The 21,253-nt window shown below is 47.2% G+C and overlaps 1 protein-coding gene across 3 annotated transcripts in view; it reads left to right on the forward strand.

Annotated features, from left to right (window-relative positions):
- The window catches only part of CEP85 (centrosomal protein 85), a 114,796-nt gene that overhangs the window by 41,521 nt on the left and 52,022 nt on the right, over positions 1 to 21,253 (forward strand). For all 3 annotated transcript variants that reach the window (XM_033957478.1, XM_033957477.1, XM_033957476.1), the window contains 3 exons: positions 10,591 to 10,743; positions 11,218 to 11,372; positions 18,219 to 18,342. In XM_033957478.1, coding sequence (XP_033813369.1) covers positions 10,591 to 10,743; positions 11,218 to 11,372; positions 18,219 to 18,342 — 432 coding nt within the window. The remainder of the gene's footprint in view (positions 1 to 10,590; positions 10,744 to 11,217; positions 11,373 to 18,218; positions 18,343 to 21,253) is intronic.

Consider the following 21,253-nt stretch of genomic DNA (forward strand, 5'->3'; position numbering starts at 1 on the left):
TACTCTCTCAACTTTCAGACTCTTCCGCCCCAAAACCTGCCAAAAGAGTCTGCTTTGAACAGTCCTCAATCTGCCCTCCTTATTCAGGAAGTCCAATCCCTCCTCCTTCTGAACGCTATAGAAGAAGTTCCTCTAGATCAAAAGGGGCAGGGATTCTACTCCCGTTATTTTCTAGTACCCAAAAAAACAGGAGATCTCAGACCAATTCTGGATCTTCGCGATCTCAACAAACATCTGGTAAAGGAAAAATTCAAGATGCTTTCCTTAGCCATTCTTTATCCTCTTCTCAATCAAGACGACTGGCTATGCTCCCTCGATCTCAAAGAGGCATACACTCACATACCGATCAATATGACCTCCAGACGGTATCTCCACTTCATGATCAATCATTGTCATTACCAATACAAGGTGCTGCCCTTCGGTCTTGCTTCTTCTCCAAGGGTGTTCACCAAATGTCTTATTGTGGTAGCTGCTTTTCTGCGCTCTCACCACCTTCAGGTATTCCCTTACCTAGACGACTGGTTAATCAAGGCCACATCCGCTCAAGCAGTTCTCCTGGCCACCAACCAAACCATCCTGTTTCTACGAATACTGGGATTCGAGATCAATCTACCCAAATCTCATCTCATCCCCACTCAGAGACTTCAATTCATTGGAGCGATGCTGGACACACTCCTCATGAGAGCATTCCTACCATCCAATCGTCTTCAGACCCTTCAGTCTCTATGTCAGCAGGTGCTTCCACAACATTCCATCTCGGCCAAACAAATGATGATACTCTTGGGTCACATGGCATCCACAGTCCATGTCACACCCCTCGCACGTCTTCACCTGCGCACTCCTCAATGGACCCTTGCTACTCAGTGGTCCCAAGCAACGGATCCTTGCTCACGACACATATCTGTGACATCATCTCTTCGTCAGTCTCTACAATGGTGGTTGGTATCCTCAAATCTATCCAGAGGTCTTCTGTTCCATCTACCTCCTCATCAACTAGTCATCACCACCGACGCCTCTCCTTATGCATGGGGAGCTCATTTGAACGAGTTCCAGACTCAAGGTCTTTGGACAGCCCAGGAAAAGAAGCATCACATCAATTTCCTGGAACTCAGAGCGATGTTTTATGCCCTCAAGGCTTTCCAACATCTTCTCTTTCCTCAGGTCCTTCTGCTGTGCACAGACAATCAAGTGGCCATGTACTACATCAACAAACAAGGTGGGACAGGCTCTCGCCTCTTATGCCAGGAAGCCCAGAAGATCTGGACTTGGGCCATAGATCACCATCTCTTCCTGAAAGCTATCTACATTCAGGGAGAACAGAATTCCTTAGCGGACAAGCTCAGCAGAATTCTCCAGCCTCACGAGTGGACACTCGATCCTGTAACTCTACAGTCTATCTTCGCTCAATGGGGCACTCCTCAGATAGACCTCTTTGCAGCTCCTCACAATCACCAGCTGCCCCTATTCTGCTCCAGACTCTACTCTCCTCACCGTCTGGCAGCGGATGCATTTCTCCTCGACTGGTCCAATCTGTTCCTGTATGCTTTCCCTCCTCTGCCTCTCATGTTGAGAACCTTGTTCAAGCTCAAGAGGGAACGAGCCACCATGATTCTGATTGCTCCGAGGTGGCCCAGGCAACATTGGTTCTCCCTTCTACTTCAACTCAGTTCCAGGGAACCTTTTCTTCTTCCTCTGTTTCCTTCTCTGCTTACACAGCATCAGGAGACCCTTCTACATCCCAACCTCCAGTCTCTGCACCTGACAGCTTGGTATCTCTCGGGCTGACATCTCATGATACTCTTTTGTCTCAGCCTGTTCGTTCCATTCTAGATGCCTCCAGGAAACCAGCCACTCTACAATGTTACCATTAGAAGTGGACGAGATTTTCTTCCTATTGTCTTCTTCATCATCTTGATCCCACTTCCCTGGCAGTGGAGACGTTGGATTATTTGCTTTCCTTGTCTGACTCTGGCCTTAAGTCTTCTTCCATCAGAGTCCACCTCAGTGCCTTTGCTGCTTTTCATGAGCCGGTCCATGGAAAACTTCTCTCAGCTCATCCCCTGGTGTCCAGGTTCATGCGGGGTCTTTTCAATGTGAAACCACCTCTTAAAGCCCCTCCTGTTATCTGGGATCTCAATGTGGTTCTTTCCGCCTTAATGAAGCCTCCATTTGAACTGTTGGCTACCTCTCCTTTCAAGTTTCTCACTTGGAAGGTACTTTTCCTTATTGCTCTTACCTCTGCCAGGAGAGTCAGTGAGCTTCATGCACTGGTTGCAGATCCACCTTTTACGGTCTTTCACCATGACAAGGTGGTTCTGCGTACACATCCAAAGTTTCTCCCTAAGGTTGTCTCTGAATTCCATCTCAACCAATCCATTGTTCTGCCTGTTTTCTTTCCAAAACCTCATTCTCATTCTGGGGAACAAGCTCTGCATACTTTGGATTGTAAAAGAGCTCTAGCTTACTATCTAGAGCGTACGAAACCCCACAGATCAGTTCCCCAACTCTTTCTGTCCTTTGATCCGAATAAATTGGGACGTCCTGTTTCTAAGCGTACGTTGTCTAATTGGCTGGCAGCGTGCATTTCATTCTGTTATGCTCAGACCGGACTGACACTGGAAGGTTCTGTCACGGCCCATAGAGTCCGAGCAATGGCAGCATCTGTAGCTTTCCTCCGTTCCACTCCTATTGAGGAAATCTGCAAGGCTGCTACTTGGTCCTCAGTTCATACTTTTACATCTCATTATTGTCTGGATGCATTCTCCAGACGGGATGGACACTTCGGCCAATCTGTTTTGCAAAATTTGTTTTCCTAATGGCCAACCTTCCCTCCATCCCTCTTTTTTGTTAGCTTGGAGGTCACCCATCAGTCAAGAATATGCTGCCTGCTTGTCCTGGGATAAAGCACAGTTACTTACCGTAACAGGTGTTATCCCAGGACAAGCAGGCAGCATATTCTTTATGCATGGGTGACGTCACCGACGGAGCCCTCGGTATGGACCTTTTTAACTAGAAAGTTCTAGTTGGCCGCACCGCGCGTGCCTTCCCGCCCGACGGAGGAGTGCGTGGTCCCCAGTTTCTTCGTTTCCGCGGAGCGAAGAAGACGCGTGTGTTTTTTCAACGGCCGTTGAACTCACTTTTTGCCTTCCCGCTCGCGAATTTTTGTACTTTTTCTTCCTTTTTGCCTTCGGGTTTCTTTTTTCTTTGATTTACAAAAAAAAAAAAACTTCTATTTTTTTACCCTTTTTTTTCCGACTTTGCCCCGGCGGGGCCTGTTGCCATTATACAGGCCTCGGGGTTCGATTTTGCGGAGGCTGTTTTCCCCTTCATGCCCCCGCAAGCTGGTTTTAAGAAGTGCCAGCGGTGTGCACGTCCGATCTCCCTCACTGACCCACACAATTGGTGTTTGCAGTGTTTGGGTCCGGAGCATCGGGCGGACTCCTGCACCCGCTGTGCCACTCTTAAAAAGCGGACGCTTTAAAACCGGCAAATCCAACAAAATCTTTTGTTCGGCACCGGGTCGACGATAGACTCCTCGGCATCGACAGCGGTACCATCAAAATCGGCACCGTCTACTTCGACGCCACTCGACCCCGCATCGGCGTCACTGGCGCCAGGTAAGCCGGCTAAGAAGCCTCCCTCTTCCCTAGAGCGTCCACCAGCCACAGTGGCGACACCGACCTTGCCGGCCTCGCGCCGACCCCGAAAGCGCTCCGCCCCGATTTCGGTGAGTGCCTCGTCATCGGCCTCCTCATCGCCGGGGCGTGGAGCGGCACCTAAGGAACCGAAGCAAAAGAAAGCGGTTCCGGTGCCACCCCTGGATGACCGTATTGCGGCCATCCTCCAAGTTCAACTACAGGAACAGCTGCAGCATCAACTCCAGCACCTGTTGCCTACTATCCTGGCACCGCTCCTTTCGGTACCAGACCGGCCCGAGCCCCGTACCGAGCCACCGGTATCCACCCCATCGGTACCAATTAACACCTCCATGCCGATTCTTTCGGCCGAGCAACTTCATGCCCATCCTGTGGTTCACTCCCATACCACTACGGATCCTCCTCGGGACCGGGCAGGGCACCATGCTTCCCGGGACCGGGATCGACGCCGGTCCTCTTCTCCCGGTACCTTTTCAATGCGCTCTGGGAAGTCTTTATCCAAGACTCACCATACCGCACCTTCCACCCCGGTGTCTCGGCATGCACACCCAGAGGTCCGGGACCCAGACTTATGGGAAGAGTCCCCCCCCAGTACTGAGGAGGATCTCTCCTCATCTGATGAGGATCCCTCAGCACCCGATGCCACCTCCAAACCTGAGCAATCCTCCTTCTCAAAGTTCCTCAGGGAGATGTCTGCAGCTTTATCCCTCCCTCTAGAATCAGACTCCAAAAAATCTCAAGCCTTCCTGGAGGCTTTGGATTTTGAACAACCTCCTAAGGAGTTCCTCAAGCTCCCCATACACGACATCCTACGGGAGACCTTTTACAAGAATTGGGAGAACCCCCTTACAGTACCGGGGGCCCCCCGCAAGCTGGACAACCTGTATCGAGTCATCCCAATTCCAGGGTTCGATAAGTCCCAATTGCCCCATGAGTCCCTTCTTGTTGAATCCACCTTAAAGAAGACTCAGGGCTCCAGTGTCTATGCCTCCACCCCTCCTGGCAGAGAGGGTAAAACCATGGACAAGTTTGGCAAGAGGCTCTATCAGAATGCCATGCTGGCCAACAGGGCGAACAATTATTCCTTCCATTTTTCATTTTACATGAAACACTTGGTTCAACAGCTGTCCGCCCTCCAAAAATATCTCCCGGAGAGAAAGGTGCCACTTTTTCAGCAACACATCTCTGGTCTCCTTCAGTTACGGAAATTTATGGTCCGCTCTATATATGATTCATTCGAGCTCACCTCCCGTGCCTCTGCCATGGCCGTAGCCATGCGCCGCCTGGCCTGGCTGAGAGTCTCAGATTTGGACATTAACCACCAGGATCGTCTGGCCAACGCCCCCTGTCTTGGGGACGAACTTTTCGGAGAGTCCCTGGATTCCACCACCCAGAAACTCTCTGCACACGAAACCAGATGGGACACCCTGATTAAACCCAAGAAAAAGGCTCCGCCTGCCCGACCTTTCAGGCCTCAATCCTCCTATCAGCGTAGGTTCTCAGCCAGGCCACTCAATCCGCCTTCCCAACAACCTCGGCGGCCCCGGCAACACCAACACCAGGCACAGGCTCGTTCTCAATCCAGTCAACCCAACAAGCCTCTTCCTCCTGCTAAACCTTCTCAGCCCTTTTGACTCTTCTCTCCAGGGCATAGCCAGTCTTCCACCTTCGCTACCTCTGCCACAACCAATCGGAGGTCGTCTCCTCATATTCTTCAGCCGGTGGGAGGTCATCACATCGGACCAGTGGGTCCTCAACATCATCCACCACGGCTACTCTCTCAACTTCCAGACTCTTCCACCGGACAACCCACCCGTAGAGTCTGCTTCTCACTCATCTCAAACCCCCCTCCTCCTGAGGGAGGTTCAATCCCTCCTTCTTCTCAATGCCATCGAAGAAGTACCTCCGGAACAAAGGGGTCAGGGATTCTACTCCCGCTACTTCCTGGTACCCAAAAAGACGGGAGACCTCCGTCCCATTCTCGATCTCAGGGACCTCAACAAGTATCTCGTCAAGGAGAAATTCAGAATGCTCTCCCTTGCCACGCTCTATCCTCTTCTTTCTCAACACGACTGGCTATGTTCCCTGGACCTCAAGGAGGCCTACACTCACATCTCAATCAATCCGAATTCCCGCCGCTACCTGCGGTTCCAGGTACAACACCGCCACTATCAGTACAAGGTGCTACCCTTTGGCCTCGCTTCATCACCCAGGGTATTCACCAAGTGCCTTATTGTAGTAGCGGCCTTCCTCAGGTCTCACAATCTCCAGGTGTTCCCCTACTTGGACGATTGGTTGGTGAAGGCACCTACGTCTCAACTTGTGCTACAAGCTACTCATCACACCATCTCTCTCCTCCACCTCCTGGGGTTCGAGATCAACTACCCCAAGTCGCATCTGCTTCCCACCCAGCGACTTCAATTCATCGGAGCAGTTCTGGACACCACACTAATGAGGGCTTTTCTTCCCTCCTATCGTCAGCGGACCCTGCTCCATCTCTGTCGTCAGGTCCTCATGCATCCCTCCATTCCTGCCCGACGGATGATGGTCCTCCTGGGTCACATGGCCTCGACAGTACATGTCCTTCCTCTGGCACGTCTCCACCTCAGAACACCTCAATGGACTCTCGCCACCCAATGGTCACAGACTACGGATCTTCTTTCTCATCCCATCTCTGTGACATCATCTCTTCAGCTATCTCTCCAATGGTGGTTGAACTCCTCAAATCTTTCCAGGGGTCTGCTCTTTCATCTACCCCCTCACTCCATGATCATCACCACGGATGCTTCCCCCTATGCGTGGGGAGCTCACCTAGGAGATCTACGCACCCAGGGACTTTGGACCCCACAGGAGCGTCAACATCACATCAATTTCCTGGAACTCAGAGCCATGTTCTACGCCCTCAAGGCTTTCCAGCATCTTCTCTGCCCTCAGGTTCTTCTCCTGTGCACAGACAATCAAGTCGCCATGTACTACATAAACAAGCAAGGCGGTACCGGATCTCGCCTCCTTTGTTTGGAGGCTCTCCGCATCTGGACCTGAGCCACGGCCCGCAATCTCTTCCTCAAGGCTGTCTATATCCAAGGTGAACAGAACTCCCTGGCTGACAATCTCAGCCGCATCCTTCAACCTCACAAGTGGACGCTGGACCCTCCAACACTCCACTCCATCTTTGCTCGCTGGGGCACTCCGCAGGTGGACCTCTTCGCAGCACCTCACAACCATCAGCTGCCTCAATTCTGTTCCAGACTCTTCTCTCCTCATCGTCTGGCCCCGGATGCATTCCTGCTCGACTGGAGAGATCGGTTCCTTTATGCCTTCCCTCCACTTCTTCTGATGTTGCGGACCTTGTCCAAACTCCGCAGGGAGAGGGCCACCATGATCCTCATCGCTCCTCGGTGGCCTCGACAACACTGGTTCTCCCTCCTGCTCCAGCTCAGTTCCAGGGAGCCCATCCCTCTTCCTGTGTTTCCTACTCTGCTTACACAGCAGCATCAATCTCTACTACATCCCAATCTGTCTTCGCTCCACCTGACAGCCTGGTTTCTCTCGGGCTGACCTCTCCTGAGAATCTGTCTCAGCCTGTCCGTCTCATTTTGGACGCCTCCAGGAAACCGGCCACCCTCCAATGTTACCATCAGAAGTGGACAACTCTTTTTGTAATCACAGTTTTTGTTCTAATCAAGATCAATAATGATAATAATAATGAAAATCTCAGACCCAGAAACCCGTGAATAGTGATATCACCATAATCAGGTTCTTATTGGGGGACCATCATAGATTTTCAAAGTCCCCTTATCCATCCGATAAAAATTCGTGAACTAAATCAAAACAAAAATAAAAATAAAAAATAATCAAAAAATCAATCAAAACACTTATCTGTGAGAAGGATGGAAAGATGTCACGGAAGAACCTATAAGGTGATTAAGTGATTCTTGTGCTGGTGTTATATACAAAACAACCATAGTAATTCCTTCATATTAAATATTTATCCTTCCTCCTTCCGACTCGAGTTTCGGATAATTTCCTTCATCAGGGAAGGGCTAATTCTCAAAAGGACCTGGATCCTCAAAATTGGAAGAGCAAAAAAGCTGGACTTCCAATTGCTCAACGCCCCTGCAGGATCGGCAGACATATACAGACATAGACCGTGCAAGTCTGCCCAGTACTGGCCTTAGTTCAATTTTTAATATTATTTTCTTTTTTTTTGTTTGTTTTAAATTTTTTATTCATTTTTGCATATTAGAACAAGTGTATCAAATAAAATCATATAAACTTATGAATACACACTTGATGAACTATCATATAACACATTAAATACAACATTTCATTCCATATTTATATTCTATAATATCTTGAATCTAAACAATTATTATTAAAGTAGAAAACCCTCCCATCCCCTCCCCTCCTGTTACAGAAATTCCATCCTAATACAGCAAAGATATTAATATATTCATATACATTATGAGATTAATAAAATAAAACTCACCCACCTCCCCTCCTATCAAATAACTTACTTTGGGAAAATGTTATCATTCATTACAAAAGTCTGTTAATGGTCCCCAGATCTTCTGAAATTTACCAAAATATCCTTTCTGTGTTGCTATTATACGTTCTATTTTATATATATGGCATACAGAATTCCACCAGAAGTTATAATTCAACCTGTCAGAATTTTTCCAATCGTATGTTATTTGTTGAATTGCTACTCCAGTCAATATGAATAAAAGTTAATATTATTTTCCGATTATAGATCCTCTGTGTTCATCCCACGCTTCTTTGAACTCAGTCACAGTTTTACTCTCCACCACCTCTCTTGGGAGCGCATTCCAGGCATCCACCACCTCTCTCGGGAGCGCATTCCAGGCATCCACCACCCTCTCCGTAAAGTAGAATTTCCTAACATTGCCTTTGAATCTACCACCCCTCAACCTCAAATTATGTCCTCTAGTTTTACCATTTTCCTTTCTCTGGAAAAGATTATGTTCTACGTTAATACCCTTCAAGTATTTGAAAGTCTGAATCATATCTCCCCTGTCTCTCCTTTCCTCTAGGGTATATATATTCAGGGTTAACAGTCTCTCCTCATACGTCTTCTGACGCAAGCCTCCTATCATTTTTGTCGCCCTCCTCTGGACCGCTTTGTCTTCTTACGTCCTTCGCCAGATACGGTCTCCAAAACTGAACACAATACTCCAAGTGGGGCCTTACCAATGACCTGTACAGGGGCATCAACACCTTCTTCTATTGGCTATGCCTCTCTTTATTCAGCCCAGGATCCTTCTGGCAGCAGCCACTGCCTTGTCACACTGTTTTTCCGCCTTTAGATCTTCGGACACTATCACCCCAAGGTCCCTCTCCCCGTCTGTGCATATCAGCTTCTCTCTTCCCAGCATATATGGTTCCTTCTGATTATTAACCCCCAAATGCATTACTCTGCATTGAATTTTAGTTGCCAGGCATTAGACCATTCCTCTAACTTTTGCAGATCCTTTTTCATATATTCCACTTCCTCTTCGGTGTCTACTTTGTTACAAATCTTGGTATCATCTGGATAAAGGCACACTTTTCCTTCTAACCCTTCAGCAATGTCACTCACAAACATATTGAACAGGATTGGCCCCAGCACCGAACCCTGAGGGACTCCACTACTCACCTTTCCTTCCTCCGAGTGACTTCCATTAACCACCACCCTCTGGCGTCTGTCTGACAGCCAGTTTCTAACCAAATTCATCACTTTGGGTCCTAACTTCAGCCCTTCAAGTTTGTTCAACAGCCTCCTATGAGGAACTGTATCAAAGGCTTTGCTGAAATCTAAGTAAATTACATCTAGCATATGTCCTTGATCCAGCTCTCTGGTCACCCAATCAAAAAATTCAATCAGGTTCGTTTGGCACGATTTACCTTTTGTAAAGCCAAGTACACTATCCTTTCTTTCAGCAACACTTCCCATTATTTTTCCAACAACCGAAGTGAGGCTCACTGGCCTGTAGTTTCCTGCTTCATTCCTATGACCACTTTTATGAATAGGGACCACATTCGCTCTCCTCCAATCCCCAGGAATCACTCCTGTCTCCAGAGATTTGTTGAACAAGTCTTTAATAGGACTCACCAGAACCTCTCTGAGCTCCCATAGTATCCTGGGATAGATCCCATCTGGTCCCATCGCTTTGTCCATCTTCAGTTTTTCAAGTTGCTCATAAACACTCTCCTCCGTGAACAGCGCAGAATCTACTCCATTTTCTCGTGTAACTTTGCCAGACAATCCTGGTCCTTCTCAGACTGCATAAAATTCTGTACAAATTCTGCATTGCACAGTAGTGCACAATCCCCCTAGGAATAAATAATTATTTCTTCTCTGAAATGGATACAGAAGGATAGCATGTTTGTACAGCCCGGGAGGGAGCATCTCTCAGCATTGTGAGGAGTTTTACTTTGAAATACTGATCTAACATTTGCTGTAAATATTGTGCTGCTTAACATTTCAGCTCTAATATATGAAGAATAACAGGCAGAACTTAGGACACTTTTAATGGGTACTGCCAAGTAGAGAGAACATATTAAAGTGACAGGGCTCAGCTGCATTGGCTGCTGTCAGGCTTGCCAGTAAATACCTGTTTATGGACCCAGCTGCCTTCTAAAACTTTATGAGGAAACTGACCTTTGTTTTAGGAAGACGGTGGAGGCCACCTATTTTATTCAGGCTTGTGATAGTGGGTTTGTAAATTTTAGGGTGAATTTCATCATGAAAAAAAGGTGGTTAAATCCCAATAAATAAATGTTATAAGATTACTTTTGTTTTTTTACTTTCTGAATGTTTAATTATATGTATTCTTTATTAAATGTAATTAAATCTGTATTGTAAGTTTTCTTGTTATGTAAGCTGGTATCGGCATGCAGATTAATGAGAGCTAGATGTATGAAATTTATGCAGGTGAAGGGACGAGACAAACACATTAACACTCTGAAAAAGAAGTGCCAAAAGGAGTCGGAGCAAAATAAAGAGAGTCAGCAGCGAATTGAAACCTTGGAGCGTTATCTTGCTGATCTGCCAACCCGCGAAGACCACCAGAAACAAAGCCAGCAGGTAACCACATGTGGCCACCTAAGAAGTGAGGCAGGACTGGAAGGAGTAAAGCACTTTACCACCTCAAACTACGACTAACTCCTGTTCTTTGAAAAATAAAGCCACTAATATCAGACCCACACATATTTGCATCTTATCTGCCTACAGCAGTATTCTGACATTTTCATCTGTAGAATAGAAGCCCTTGTTTGCATAACATTACAATTCTGAAGTTAAAAATAAGATTTCAGTCTTATGAGTAAACTCACTGAGAGGCATGGGTGTAGTAGTGGTATAAGGGGCAGAAAAGAACAGATCACATCTGCACTCACCGGACTTTGCAGAAAATGCCCTTTTCATTTATGGGTTAGTTCTGCCACTGCCATAAAGAAGCTGTACTGATGTACTTCTCTTAGCTGGTGAGAGAGAATTCAGTGGGGAAGTAGTGGTTTTGCCTACTTGATCCTTAGCAAAAGGTCCTGTTGTGTGTTGCAGTTGAAAGAACTGGATTTAAAGAGTACTGATTTACAAGACAAAATAGCTGAACTGGAAAAGAAGCTTTCAGAAGCTCGTGCTGCTTGTAGAGAGCGAGATGCACAGCTAGAAACAGAAAAGCGAAAAGAATTGGAGCTGCTTTCTAAAGTACACAGGTAAACTAAAAGTATTAAAGCCTTTTGGGGTCTAGATGCAAGGCAGGAAACCAAAACGCAACTTACACGACACAGCCTCCCAGCAGAGCCATGACATGTACAACCTGAACTGGTAGAAATGATAAGCAGTTATGGTAGTTCTACAAAATGGGACAGAGGGGAGTTACCAATCAGGAGCTGCATGTCAAAGCAGCTCCTGATTGGTAAGGCCCAACTTTAGTTAAGGAAGGGGCGGTCGGAGCATACAGCGAGTGATTTCCTTCACTTGCTGGCGCTCCAGCTGTTCTCTCCAGCTGTCCTCTCCTGGTCGGCGGTTCACGGTTGGAAAATACCGCGAATGACCGGGACCGTGAACCGCCGACCGCGAATGATCGGGGGAACACTGTATACTGTACTGAAATATTTAGCTCCATTTTTAAGACTTAAAGAGGCTATGTTACATCCATGAAAAATGGTTCATTCTTTAAATGGAAAACTAGAAGCCTGCGCTCACTGTTTGTATTTCAAAAGGACACCCAGCAACTAGTGTCTCCCCTGTGTCATAGCTAAACATTTTGAGAATTCCTCTGCTTCCTTGTAGTTATCGCAGATCCCAGAGGTAACTATTTGCAAAACAGTGAGAACTAAAATCTGATTCATGCAAGGTGAGGTGTCATCATGGACATCTCCCCACAAATGACGTAGCCAACATTTATCCCAGGACAAGCAGGCAGCATTTTCTTAACTGATGGGTGACGGCACCGATGGAGCCCCGGTAGGGACAATTTTAGAGTGATTGCACTCTAAGAACTTAGAAAGTTCTAGTTAGGCCGCACCGCACATGCGCGAGTGCCTTCCCGCCCGACGGAGGCGCGTGGTCCCCAGTTTCTTAGTTTCCTCGGAGCTAAGAAGATGCGTTTTTTCAACGGCTGTTGAAAAGATTTTCTTCGCCTTCCCGCTCGCGTGTTTTTTCGAGAAATTGTTCACATTTTTTCTCCCCTTTCTTTTCAAAAAAAAAATAAAAAATCATTTTTTCTTTATTTTTTGGTCGGCCCCGACCTTCGATTTTGCAACTGCCGTTTTTCCCTTCATGCCCCCTTCACCGGGCTTTAAGAAGTGTCAGCGGTGTGCACGCCCTATATCTTTATTCGACCCGCACAATTGGTGTCTTCAGTGCTTGGGTCTGGATCATAGGGCTTCGACATGCACCCGTTGCACTTCTCTTCAAAAGCGAACTTAAAAAAATCGCCAAATTCAACAACAGCTTCTTTTCGGTACCGCTATGGAGGGTCCACCGGCATCGGCGGCGTCCTCAAAATCGGTGCCGGCCCTTTCGACACCACAGGACATGTCTTCAGTGTCGCATCCCCCAGGTAAGCCGGCTAAGAAGCCATCTCCTACTCTTCTGGGCCCGCCGGTCGACCAAGCAGTGAGCCAAGTCCTGCAGATCGCGCACCGGCCCCGTAAATGCTCCGATCCTATTGAAGTCACTGCCTCATCATCGGCATCTACTTCTCCTGAGCGTAGAGCTGCACCACAGGTACCGAAAAAGAGAAAAGCGGTACCGGTGCCATCGGGACCATCATTGGATGACCGCATAGCGTCCATTCTCCAGGTCCAACTTAAAGAGCAGTTGCAACAACTCCTCCCGGCTCTTTTGACACCGAACCTTCCAGTGTCGGTACCCTCTGAGCCTTCGGTGCTGGTTGTCGACCAGCCTATTTTGTCGGCATCGACTTTATTGGCACCGCTACATTCTACCTCTTCGGTATCCATGCCTATTCTATCGGCGGAACCGAAAACCTTACGTCGGGCGGTTCACTCGGTCTCTGAGCCAGTACCGCTCTCTGACCAGAACCTCCGTACCGCTTTCCATACTTCCCCAGGTACGGTATCGATGCGATCAGGCAAATCGGTACGCAAAACCCGGCATGCGGAGGTCTCTACTCCTCTTTCCCAGGGACGACTCCCTTCATAGAAACATAGAAAAAAAGCGGCAGAAAAGGGCTATAGCCCACCAAGTCTGCCCATTCCAGGTATCCCCCCCCCCTGAATTTACTCCCTTAAAGATTCCACGTGAGTATCCCATTTTTTCTTAAAATCCTTCACGCTGCTGGCCTTTATCACCTGGAGTGGGAGTCTGTTCCAATGATCCACCACTCTTTCGGTGAAGAAGTACTTCCTGGAGTCGCCATGAAACTTCCCTCCCCTGATTTTCAGCGGATGCCCTCTGGTGGTCGAGGGTCCCACTAGCCCGAAGATATCATCTTCTGACTCGATGCATCCCGTGATGTACTTATACGTGATGTACTTATACTTCAGTGCGTGACTCTGATTTATGGGATGATTCCGATGATCCTCTCAGTACCGATGACGATCTTTCATCGGATGAGGCTGATCCATCTGTTCAGGAGCCTGATAGTAAGCCAGAGCAGACTTCCTTCACTAAATTTCTTAAAGAAATGTCAGACACCCTTTCTATTCCATTGGAGTCTGATTCCAAAAAGTCCAAAGCATTCCTTGATGCTTTGAACTTTGATCAACCTCCGAGGGAATTTCTAAAATTACCCTTACATGACATCTTGAGAGAAACTTTTTATAAAAATCTTGAGACTCCTCTAACAATTCCAGGAGCTCCTAGAAAGCTAGAGTCTATAAGGTTATCCCCATTCCAGGGTTTGACAAGCCTCAGCTCCCACATGAGTCTTTGCTTGTAGAGTCGACCCTGAAGAAAACTGCGGGCTCTAGTGTGTATGCTTCTGTCCCTCCTGGCAGAGAGGGCAAGGCCATGGATAAATTCGGCAAGCAGTTATATCAGAACACTATGTTGGCCAATCGTTCAGGTAACTATGCATTCCATTTTTCTTTTTACCTGAAACATCTCATTCAGCAGCTTACCACTTTTCAGAAGTACCTCCCGGAACGTAAGATACCTGCTTTTCAACAATGTACTTCCAATCTTTTCCAGCTCCGGAAGTTTATGGTCCGTTCCATCTACAACACGTTTGAGCTCACATCCCAAGCTACAGCAATGGCTGTCGCTATGAGATGTTTAGCTTGGCTCCGTGTTTCAGAACTTGATGTAAACCACCAGGACCGCTTTGCCAACGCTCCCTGCCTGGGTGACGAGCTGTTTGGTGAATCTCTGGATTCCACCATCCAGAAACTTTCTGCTCACGAGACTAGATGGGATACCTTATTGAAAACCAAAAAGAAACCCCCACCTGCTCATCCTTTTAGACAGCAGACGTCTTACCAGTGTCGTTTCTCAGCTCGGCCTCTTCATCCTCAACCTCCCCAGCCTCGGAGGCAACGGCAGCAACAGCACCAGCAGGCTCGTCAACAGCAGCAACCACCAGTAAAACCTGTTGCTCAGCCTAAGCACACTCAGCCCTTTTGACTTCCTCCTCCAGGACATAGCCAGTCTTCCCTCTTCTTCTCCTCTACTGCAACCCATCGGGAGATGTCTCCAATTTTTTCTGAGCCGTTGGGAAGTAATCACCGCAGATCAGTGGGTTCTGTCCATCATCCGTCACAGCTACTCCCTCAGCTTTCAGACTCTTCCACCACCAAGTCCTCCAAAAGAGTCTGCTTCCAACAAATCTCAGTCCCTCCTTCTCGGTCAAGAAGTTCAGTCCCTCCTTCTCCTCAATGCCATCGAAGAAGTTCCTCCAGAGCAGAGAGGTCAGGGATTTTACTCCCGGTACTTTCTAGTCCCCAAAAAGACCGGAGTTCTCAGACCCATATTAGATCTCAGAGATCTCAACAAATGTTTGGTCAAGGAGAAGTTCAAAATGCTCTCTCTTGCCACACTTTTCCCTCTTCTCACTCAAGGCGACTGGCTATGCTCCCTGGATCTCAAGGAAGCCTACACCCACATACCGAACAATCTGGCCTCCAGACAGTACCTCCGATTTCTCATCAATCATTCTCCCAGGGTATTCACCAAATGTCTCATTGTGGTAGCCGCCTTTCTACACTCTCACAATTTCCAAGTCTTCCCTTACCTGGACGACTGGTTAATCAAGGCTCCTTCACCTCAGGAAGTGCTTCTTGCCACCAACCAGACCATCCAGTTCTCCGAATCCTGGGTTTCGAGATCAACCTACCCAAGTCGCATCTCATTCCAACTCAGCGACTTCAATTTATTGGAGCGATATTGGACACTGTTCTAATGAGAGCGTTTCTTCCATCCAACCGCCTTCAGACCCTTCTTCATCTCTGTCAACAGGTGCTCCCACAGCTTTCCATCTCTGCTAAACAAATGATGATACTCTTAGGTCACATGGCGTTGACAGTTCATGTCGCCCCCTTCGCACGTCTTTACCTGCGCACTCCTCAATGGACCCTGGCTACCCAATGGTCCCAGGCAACGGATCCTTGTTCGCGACACATATCTGTGACATTGTCTCTTCGACAGTCTCTGCAATGGTGGTTGAAATCTTCAAATCTCTCTGGAGGTCTTCTATTCCATCTGCCTCATCATCATCTCGTCATCACCACAGACGCCTCTCCATATGCCTGGGGAGCTCACTTGAACGATCTCCAAACTCAAGGTCTTTGGACTGCCCAGGAAAAGAGACATCACTTCAATTTCCTGGAACTCAGAGTGATGTTTTACACCCTCAAGGCTTTTCAGCATCTCCTCTTTCCTCGAGTCCTACTGCTTTGCACAGACAATCAAGTTGCAATGTACTACATCAACAAACAGGGTGGGACGGGCTCTCGCCTGTTGTGTCAGGAGGCCCAAAAGATTTGGTCTTGGGCGACAGCTTGCCATTTATTCCTGAAAGCCGTCTACATCCAGGGAGAGCAGAATTCTCCAACCTCATGAATGGACTCTCGATCCCATGACTCTCCAGTCCGTTTTCGCTCAATGGGGAACTCCGCAAGTGGACCTCTTTGCGGCTCCTCACAATCATCAACTGCCTCTTTTGCTCCAGACTCTACTCCCCTCATCGTCTGGCATCAGATGCGTTTCTTCTGGATTGGACCAGTCGGTTCCTTTATGCCTTTCCTCCTCTACCTCTCATGTTACGGACCTTGTTCAAACTCCAGAGGGATCGAGCCACCATGATTCTCATTGCTCCACGGTGGCCCAGGCAACATTAGTTCTTCCTTCTTCTTCAACTCAGTTCCAGGGAGCCCATTCTTCTTCCAGTATTTCCTACTCTGCTTACTCAGCATCAGCAGTCCCTTCTACATCCCAACCTTCAGTCTCTACATCTGACAGCTCTTGTGCTGAGCTCGACCCACTCACTTCTTTCTCAGCCTGTCCGTTCTATTCTTGATGCTTCCAGGAAGCTGTCCACTCTTCAGTGTTACCAACAGAAGTGGACTCAGTTTTCTTCCTGATGCCTTCTACATCATCATAATCCTACCTCACTAGCAGTAGAACTAGTGTTGGAGTATCTTCTTTTTTTGTCTCACTCAGGTCTCAAGTCTACCTCTATCAGTGCCATCACTGCTTTTCATGAACTTGTTCACGGAAAACCTCTTACTGCTTATCTGTTGGTTTCCAGATTTATGCGGGGGCTTTTCAATGTAAAACCACCTCTCAAGCCTCCTTCCATTGTCTGGGATCTTAATGTGGTTCTTTCCGCTTTAATGAAGCCTCCTTTTGAACTGTTGGCCACAACTCATTTCAAATTTCTCACTTGGAAAGTGGTCTTCCTTATTGCTCTCACCTCTGCCAGGAGGGTCAGTGAGTTACATGCACAAGTTGCAGATCCGCCTTTCACTGTTTTTCATCATGACAAGGTGGTTCTGCGTACACATCCAAAGTTTCTTCCTAAGGTTGTCTCTGACTTTCACCTTAACCAGTCCATTGTCTTACCTGTTTTCTATCCAAAACCTCATTCTCATCCAGGGGAACAGGCTTTGCATACTTTGGACTGTAAGCGTGCTTTGGCTTACTATTTAGAACGCACTAAGCCTCACAGATCTTCTCCTCAACTATTCCTGTCTTTTGATCCTAACAAGCTGGGTCATCCTGTTTCTAAACGCACAATATCCAATTGGCTGGCTGCTTGCATATCATTCTGTTATGCTCAGACTAGACTGACACTGGAAGGTTCTGTCACGGCCCATAGAGTTCGAGCTATGGCAGCATCTGTGGCTTTCCTCAGATCCACTCCTATTGAGGAAATCTGCAAGGCTGCTACTTGGTCCTCAGTTCATACTTTCACATCACATTATTGTCTGGATGCATTCTCCAGAAGGGATGGACACTTCGGCCAATGTGTTTTACAAAATTTATTTTCCTAATGGCCAACCTTCCCTCCATCCCTCCTTTTGTTAGCTTGGAGGTCACCCATCAGTTAAGAATATGCTGCCTGCTTGTCCTGTGATAAAGCACAGTTACTTACCGTAACAGGTGTTATCCAGGGATAGCAGGCAGATATTCTTATGTCCCACCCTCCTCCCCGGGTTGGCTTCTTAGCTGGCTTATCTTAACTGGGGACCGCGCGCCTCCGTCGGGCAGGAAGGCACTCGTGCATGCGCGGTGCAGCCTAACTAGAACTTTCTAAGTTCTTAGAGTGCAATCACTCTAAAATTGTCCGTACTGGGGCTCCGTCGGTGCTGTCACCCATCAGTTAAGAATATCTGCCTGCTGTCCCTGGATAACACCTGTTACGGTAAGTAACTGTGTATCTTCTCATTCCAAGCAAGGTGATTGTGACCTTTGCTAACATTCAAAGAATACTAATTAACAATGGCTTATTAACTGTTTACGTTAAAACCGCTGTTGGAGGCAGTATTGAAAGTTTTTTGTTGTTTAACAACTTGTCTGGATAAAGCACCTTAATAAAACAAAAATGTTAGGACTATAGGAAATGTATTAATGCAGGAGAGTATGTTTGTCAGTTTGCAGGAGAAGGCAGATCAGTGCAGGAAGAACCGAGGGGGTTTAGAATCGCCTTTCCAGGAGGAAGAGAACTTGAAACAAGAAAACCAAGCACTCCAGAAAGAACGGGACTGCCTTAAAAAGGTATAATTCCAGACTTACATATAAACGTTTGCCTTGCCAAGCTGATTTCTTATTGTTTTCCAACTTTCTTTCTTTGGGTACGAGCAGTGCCAATAACTGTTTGTTTGATATAGTAACATATAACATAGTAGATGACGGCAGATAATGACCCGAATGGTCCATCCAGTCTGCCCAACCTGATTCAATTTAAATTTTTTTTTTTTATTTTATTTTATTTTTTATTTTTTTTCTTCTTAGCTATTTCTGGGCAAGAATCCAAAGCTTTACCCGGTACTATGCTTGGGTTCCAACTGCCGAAATCTCTGTTAAGACTTACTCCAGCCCATCTACACCCTCCCAGCCATTGAAGCCCTCCCCTGCCCATCCTCCTCCAAACGGCCATACACAGACACAGACCGTACAAGTCTGCCCAGTAACTGGCCTAGTTCAATATTTAATATTATTTTCTGATTCTAAATCTTCTGTGTTCATCCCACGCTTCTTTGAACTCAGTCACAGTTTTACTCTCCACCACCTCTCTCGGGAGCGCATTCCAGGCATCCACCACCCTCTCCGTAAAGTAAAATTTCCTAACATTGCCCCTGGATGCCAACAGGATGCTGGGCATCATAAAGAGGGGCATAACAACCAGGACGCGAGAAGTCATCATGCCATTGTATCGAGCGATGGTGCGTCCACATCTGGAATACTGCGTTCAGTATTGGTCGCCGTACCTCAAGAAGGACATGGCGGTACTTGAGAGAGTCCAAAGGAGAGCAACGAAACTGGTAAGAGGACTGGAACACTGCCCATACGCTGAGAGGTTGGATAGGCTGGGACTCTTCTCTCTGGAAAAAAGGAGGCTCAGGGGAGATATGATAGAGACCTTCAAGATCATGAGGGGCATAGAGAGGGTGGATAGGGACAGATTCTTCAGGCTGAAGGGGACAACAGGTACGAGGGGGCATTCGGAGAAACTGAAGGGAGATAGGTTCAAAACAAATGCAAGGAAGTTTTTTTTTCACACAAAGGGTCGTGGACACTTGGAATGCGCTACCGGAGGAAGTGATCAGGCAGAGTACGGTACAGGGATTCAAACAGGGATTGGACGGATTTCTGAGGGATAAAGGGATCGTGGGATACTGAGAGAGGTGCTGGGATGTAACACAAGTATAGAAAGCTAACCAGGTAATAAGTATAGAAACCAAATCAGGTCGTGCATGTGTAAGACCAGAGGGTTAGGACTCCGATGGGAAGATAGGACTTCAAATGAGAAACCAAGGTGGCAAGGGAGCCCCTTCTGGTGATTCAGACAGGTCGTGACCTGTTTGGGCCGCCGCGGGAGCGGACTGCTGGGCAGGATGGACCTATGGTCTGACCCGGCGGAGGCACTGCTTATGTTCTTATGTTCTTAATCTACCACCCCTCAACCTCAAATTATGTCCTCTGGTTTTACCATTTTCCTTTCTCTGGAAAAGATTTTGTTCTACATTAATACCCTTTAAGTATTTGAACGTCTGAATCATATCTCCCCTGTCTCTCCTTTCCTCTAGGGTATACATATTCAGGGCTTCCAGTCTCTCCTCATATGTCTTCTGGCACAAGCCTCCTATCATTTTCATTGCCCTCCTCTGGACCGCCTCAAGTCTTCTTACGTCTTTCGCCAGATACGGTCTCCAAAACTGAACACAATACTCCAAGTGGGGCCTCACCAATGACCTGTACAGGGGCATCAACACCTTCTTCCTTCTACTGACTACGCCTCTCTTTATACAGCCCAGAATCCTTCTGGCAGCAGCCACTGCCTTGTCACACTGTTTTTCCGCCTTTAGATCTTCGGACACTATCACCCCAAGGTCCCTCTCCCCGTCCGTTCATATCAGCTTCTCTCCTCCCAGCATATACGGTTCCTTCCTATTATTAATCCCCAAATGCATTACTCTGCATTTCTTTGCATTGAATTTTAGTTGCCAGGCATTAGACCATTCCTCTAACTTTTGCAGATCCTTTTTCATATTTTCCACTCCCTCTTCGGTGTCTACTCTGTTACAAATCTTTGTATCATCTGCAAAAAGGCACACTTTTCCTTCTAACCCTTCAGCAATGTCACTTACATACATATTGAACAGGATTGGCCCCAGCACCGAACCCTGAGGGACTCCACTAGTCACCTTTCCTTCCTTCGAGCGACTTCCATTAACCACCACCCTCTGGCGTCTGTCCAACAGCCAGTTTCTGACCCAGTTCACCACTTTGGGTCCTAACTTCAGCCCTTCAAGTTTGTTCAACAGCCTCCTATGAGGAACTGTATCAAAGGCTTTGCTGAAATCCAAGTAAATTACATCTAACATATGTCCTCAATCCAGCTCTCTGGTCACCCAATCAAAAAATTCAATCAGGTTCGTTTGGCACGATTTACCTTTTGTAAAGCCATGTTGCCTCGGATCCTGTAACCCATTAGATTCAAGGAAATACACTATCCTTTCTTTCAGCAACACTTCCATTATTTTTCCAACAACTGAAGTGAGGCTCACCGGCCTGTAGTTTCCTGCTTCATCCCTGTGACCACTTTTATGAATAGGGACCACATCCGCTCTCCTCCAATCCCCAGGAATCACTCCCGTCTCCAGAGATTTGTTGAACAAGTCTTTAATAGGACTCGCCAGAACCTCTCTGAGCTCCCTTAGTATCCTGGGATGGATCCCGTCTGGTCCCATCGCTTTGTCCACCTTCAGTTTTTCAAGTTGCTCATAAACACCCTCCTCCCTGAACGGCGCGGAATCTACTCCATTTTCTCGTGTAACTTTGCCAGACAATCTCGGTCCTTCTCCAGGATTTTCTTCTGTGAACACAGAACAGAAGTATTTGTTTAGCACATTTGCTTTCTCCTCATCACTCTCCACATATTTGTTCCCAGCATCTTTTAGCCTAG

The sequence above is a fragment of the Geotrypetes seraphini genome, chromosome 8, assembly GCF_902459505.1.
Source record: "Geotrypetes seraphini chromosome 8, aGeoSer1.1, whole genome shotgun sequence".
Taxonomy (NCBI): Eukaryota; Metazoa; Chordata; class Amphibia; order Gymnophiona; family Dermophiidae; genus Geotrypetes; species Geotrypetes seraphini.